This window comes from Priapulus caudatus, unplaced genomic scaffold (assembly GCF_000485595.1).
Source record: "Priapulus caudatus unplaced genomic scaffold, Priapulus_caudatus-5.0.1 Scaffold267, whole genome shotgun sequence".
Classification (NCBI taxonomy): domain Eukaryota; kingdom Metazoa; phylum Priapulida; class Priapulimorpha; order Priapulimorphida; family Priapulidae; genus Priapulus; species Priapulus caudatus.
Window position 1 is genome coordinate 318,843 of NW_014577328.1, and position 5,863 is coordinate 324,705.

The window sequence follows — 5,863 nt, forward strand, 5'->3', positions numbered from 1 at the left end:
AAAATTTTAAACATGCTCAAAATTGTTCGACGACCTCGCCGTACTACGACGTATACCAGCGTGCTTCAGCGTGCTCTTAACTTATACAAAGCTTACCCATAACTTATTCGACGTACGCCAGCGTATTCACCAAATTTTTGATACGTCCGGCATACGCTGGCTAAATCGTCAATGTGTGACAGGGCCATCATACAAAGCTTACCCATAACTTATTCGACGTACGCCAGCGTATTCACCAAATTTTTGATACGTCCGGCATACGCTGGCTAAATCGTCAATGTGTGACAGGGCCAATACATATACATAATATCAGGAGCGTATAATGACAAATTGTCATTATACGCTCCTGATAATATATACCTCAACCTGCGGCATCGACTGGTATCTGTGTGCTGCTGAAATTGATATCTCTGCCTTGTCACCCTCTGGATCATCGGGAATTTCTTCCGTACATAGCTTAAGGAATACGGCCTCTAATGTCTAGAAATAATGTCGATATTTAACTTTATAATGGCATTCCTTTTCATAAACGTTCATACACACACTATCGTAAACGTTCGTATATCATTTATTGATTGCCACATCAAAATAGCCCAAAAACAAATTAACATAAACAAGCCTTGCTAATTGAAGAATATAGTTTGAAAAATGTAAACAAACTGCTATGTGCGCGTTCGTTCAACATTTACTTGAGCGTGTGAGAATGGCCCACAAACAGCACAACCCGGTTTCAGATTATTGTTCGCTTGCTAATTTATAGCTTCCAATTACTTCGTTCAATAACGAAATAATTTATTTTTGAAAAATCACATAGTTAAGTAGCATTTAGGAAATAATCTCTTAATCAAATTAACTTGTTAATAGATATTGACACAATGAATCGACTTTCAGCTTATTTACGTACTATTTTGCATGCCCTAACAATGCACAAATATATATTCAGAGAAGTCGCGTAACTCTGGGGTTACTGTAAATGATACTCGCACCAGAGCATGACACGCTCTTAGGATGTCCACAATCCAATGCAATTGGATCATACTTTTGTAATCAGTATATCAGATCAAAATAATTTTCTGCAAAAAATGCTTGCAAAGAACACTACTTTGATTAGAAACATTAATGAATATAGGGGGAATGCTGCTCTAAATAAAATGTCATGAAAAAGGTGGGTATAATTACAAACTAGCATCTGTGAAAGTACTTCATGTAATTGCCACACGATCCTATATAATAACTAGACAAAGGGCACTCACGGAGAGTGCATACCTCCGCCAGCATGTAACATGTATGTGTATAACAGCTGGCTCGCTGCTGGCTGCTGCTGACTGGATGCCCTAAGGCGAGCTGCTGCTGACTCGACGCCCTAAGGCGAGCTGCTGCTGAATCGAACGCGCGAACACTAGTGGCTACACACACACACGAACACACACACGAGACCGATTACATTACCTCCTTGGCGGAGGTAAACACACACACGAGACCGATTACATTACCTCCTTGGCGGAGGTAATTATATGATACATTGTATCATATAATATGCGTGATCAGAAGTATTTTTCACTACAAACCTAATGTAGTGAGATCTTCCCCACTGTTAACGGTTAACCAGCAGATTTTCTCAGCTCTGATGCAACATGCACTACATTTACACTTACCTCACTCTGATGAACCATGAGCAGATCAGCTGGAGGGGATTCAGCCAGTAGAATTCCATGTCGCATTAACCCAACCTGTAATCAGGGTTTCTTATACATAAGAGGCACGGTGGCGCACCACCGTTGTCAAATTTAACATCGTCGTTGTGAAAATGTTCCTGTATTTACCTGCTGTTGTCAAAACAGTGTCAACCCAAAAATAAATAGATCACCACGTGCCTCTGGCATATTTAGATTGCCATGTGCGTTTATTGGGTCATGTGACACGGGGTCTACACTTTTCCTACGACCTTGAATCAATCATGTGCGTTTTTTCCCCAAACAGGCCATTACCTCCTTTGTCTAAGTTTCCTCAGAAGAAACTTTGGTAATGTAGTTTTTTTCTGGGTACATCCTTAATTGCTAATACTAATACATGAGCTGTTAGATAGAGTTGAAGAACAGATAAGTGATTGTACTATGGTTATATTGTGTATTGCTTAGCTTCCTCTTTCTTCTCTTTTGCTACATACAGCATATGAAATTCCTGCCAAAAATTCTCCAACTTCCAACCACTCTTGTGACGAAACATTCGTGCTGCTAAACAATTCTTGGTGCTAAACAGTCGGCGGTAACTCCTTTGAGCACCCACCGTTCGTCACTTACCATATCTGCAGCTCTGGCTTCCTCTATGTAATGAGTCGTGAGGATGATGGTTGTCTCACCGGTCTGCACTATCTCTATCAGATGCTGCCAGATGCTGCCGCCAGAACGGGAAGACTTCATTAAATCCCATATGTTTCAACATATCATATATCATTCTGTACTTGCATATAATACATACTATATATATAGCTATATACATATATATATATATATATATAGTATATTCACTGACATGTCTATGTATCCAACTCATACTCAAATTCTACCAAATACTTCCATCACACTATTCATTATAATATCACAATCCCACAAGCGCCATGCACACACAGCATCACACACACGTACCATAATGGACAACGCCTCGACAGGATTGGGTCCGATTAGACTGAGCACTGACAACAACAGGTAAACCTGAAACCTGAACAAGTACATCTTGGTAGTTGCACGTCGGGACTGTCTCGCTTGTTATATTGGCTCCAGGCCGGTGAATGTGAAGCATTCAGCAGTTTACGTGTCATAAGCCCTACCTGCTGCGTAAGAGAGGATCAACTCCAACAGTTGGCTCGTCAAGGATCAGCAATGGCGGTTCGTGAAGCAAAGCCACACAGAAGGACACCCTACGCTTCTGACCACCACTGCAACACATTTTCCAACAACGTTACAATGGCCAAACATCACGTCGTGGTAAGTAATGTCAACGAACTGCAGACTATAACGAATTTTGCACAGGGGAGAGATAGTGATCCACTACTAGGGGACGGCTCTGATTGGCTAATTTTGTCTCTTATTTATTGTATTTTTTATTATTTTTGGCTAATTTTATTTTATTTTAGAATTAGGGATAGGGTTAGGGTTAGGGTTAGGGTTAAGGTTAGGGTTAGGGTTAGGGTTAACTGATTTCTATATCCACAACTTATTTCTATATTCACTATCTCTCCCCTGTGACCTACTAGACTATAACCGCCTCAATACAAGAAATCACATGCTTTTTGTCCAAGATAGTGACTAGCACTTTTGGTAGCAGTTTCATGGTCATGTCTACTGGATATTTAATCTTTTGATTACTTTGCAGATGTCTACTTTTTTCTGTTCACACGAGCAGAATATGATTCCGCTACCTTCTGCTCACCTTAGAGTTTTCACCATCCTATTATCTCCAGGCAGATGCAAAAAGTTGACTAGAAAGTCTGTTCTTTTCGCAACAAGCTCCATGGACATGTCGTTTAACCGACCAAAGTACCGCAGTGTCTCTTTGATGGTAAATTCATTGTAGAGAGCAACCTCCTGCAAAAATTACTCAATCAAATGAGAGGAGACGAAGATGCCCATAGGAGCTTGGAATTTCAGTGTAACAAGAGATGCATTTCCTCTTGGTTTCCAATAATGGTACTCTATTTCACTACTATTCGTGACATGCGATTACAGCAAATTACCTGCGGCATATATCCGACCATCCGACCAGGTACACCATGACCTGCACTCAATGGTGGCTTGCCTAAGGTAGTAATGACTCCACCATCAAAAGGTAGTCTTCCTAATAGACACCGCAGCAAAGTAGTTTTGCCACAGCCGCTAGGTCCTAGCAATCCATAGCTAAGAAATAAATGTGAAAATCATGTTAAAGCAATTATATACATGATAGCACATGCACCCTCACGTTTAAGTGTCTGTGGACCAGCAGGAGAGATTCACAACTTAACTGATCACTACGTTACGCCAGAACATGCTATCATTGCAATTCTCACATTCATATTAGCATGTTAATCAATTTGCCCATTCCATATTTCTGATGCCATGCGATCTATATACTCATTACCCCCACTGCATAACCTCCTAAAGCCAAAGGTGCCTTCAGTTTAGCATTTCTAATTAACTTCAACTGAATTTATCAAATATCCATAGTTAGAGAGACGTATATAACTATAAGACATTATGGTTTTGTAACATATGTTTTGCACATGTTATATTACATTAGTAAGTGTAGATAGCATTAGTTGTAAATAGGAGTAGGGTTGGGCGTTTGACATATAGGGTATGAACGATAGGTCGCGCAGGGGGTACATGTGGTTTACACATGTAGTTTTGGTGCGTAATAAGACGAACAAAGGAATGAGCGGAGTACGTGATTTGGTTGTGTAGTGGAACTTGTTGGTGATTAGACGAGAGAGTAATATATATAGCAACAGGGCGATTTGAACGAGGGTTGCAACGGCGAGACGAGACGGACGAGACAAACGGGTATAGACATAGTGACTGTTTGGATTGTAAACAATATATTTCTTCAGTTGGACACAAATGCTACACTTCTTCTTGATTCTTTTACTCTAAATTGTTGCTGAGAGGGTCTATGTCCCCCGGGGTACCGCCGGAACGTACCCTGGGTACGGTCCGGTATACCAGAACGTACCCTGGTACTATATTATATGCCGGACCGTACCTAGCCTACTCCACTAACGAGTATAGGGAGTCGCCTACGCCTACTCCCTAACCCTAACCCTAAACCTAACCCTAACCCTAACCCTAATCCTAACCCTAACCATATCAAATAGTGACCAGGGTACGTTCTGGTATACCGGACCGTACCCAGGGTACGTTCCGGCAGTACCCTGGGGGACATAGACCCTATGAGCTAAATTATTACATAGAAACGGGTCATTACATTTGGTGCTCGTGACAACGGACTGGGTTTTGCAAAACAACGTACATCTTCTCTGTATGTAGAAAAATGGCTTGCCTATGTAACACCTAACATTACACACAAATAGATCCCCCAATTACACGACCATGTCTTATAAATTGTATTATCAACTCTGCATATAAAAAACATGCAGAATGTAACAAAATTACACGTTTTTTGGTTTAATAATTTGGTGTTTCATAGCTGCATTGTGATGCAACATGAATAATTTAGAAATGCAATATTTTGTAAAAATGCACTAGCTATATCGTTACATATATATAGTCTTTCATTTGCATTTTTTTAAATTCATGATGCCAACCTTTTTCATTCATGATCATATATAATGCTACAATGCTTTTAGACATTTTCACCAATTTTGAATCTGGCGCAATATAAGACTTACATGTTACCCCTTGTCACAGTCAGATTGATGCCTATCAGCACTTCCAACTTGTTCTTTCCTGAGCCATAGCTCTTGAAGACACTGTGCACACCTACTGCTTCCTGGAGATCCATTTCTTATTTTGCTTTACCTACAAAAATTCAAAACACGCATTGGCCAACCTCACACATGCATGATCCGTTAACCTTTGCTCGCAAAATTATGCTCACGAGCTTGCCATGCATGATGGCTACTTGCACTGTCACACATTTACCAACATTCTCACAGATTAGACTATGAACACCAGGAACAGGGCTTTACTCACTCGAGAGCACCACTCATAATAAGAGCCCTACTTATATGAAAGATACTGCCAATACTGTTACTGTCAGTCAGACATTAATAAATAAGGAAATACACAAGTGCTCTCAAGTTTGTAATAAATTATTACTTTACGACGTCGAACAAACGTAAGTCTGTTATCACGAGTCCATATCTTCA

The 5,863-nt window shown here is 40.3% G+C and overlaps 1 protein-coding gene across 1 annotated transcript in view; it reads right to left on the reverse strand.

Moving 5' to 3' along the window:
- The window catches only part of LOC106808309 (ABC transporter G family member 20-like), a 16,731-nt gene extending 11,223 nt beyond the window's left edge, over window positions 1–5,508 (reverse strand). Inside the window, exons 1-7 of the mRNA XM_014810969.1 lie at window positions 5,384–5,508; window positions 3,734–3,893; window positions 3,430–3,584; window positions 2,828–2,935; window positions 2,301–2,394; window positions 1,656–1,730; window positions 361–480 (exon numbers count right to left, since the gene is read on the reverse strand). Coding sequence (XP_014666455.1) covers window positions 361–480; window positions 1,656–1,730; window positions 2,301–2,394; window positions 2,828–2,935; window positions 3,430–3,584; window positions 3,734–3,893; window positions 5,384–5,496 — 825 coding nt within the window. The 5' untranslated portion in view covers window positions 5,497–5,508. The remainder of the gene's footprint in view (window positions 1–360; window positions 481–1,655; window positions 1,731–2,300; window positions 2,395–2,827; window positions 2,936–3,429; window positions 3,585–3,733; window positions 3,894–5,383) is intronic.
- Between the last annotated feature and the right edge of the window lie 355 nt (window positions 5,509–5,863).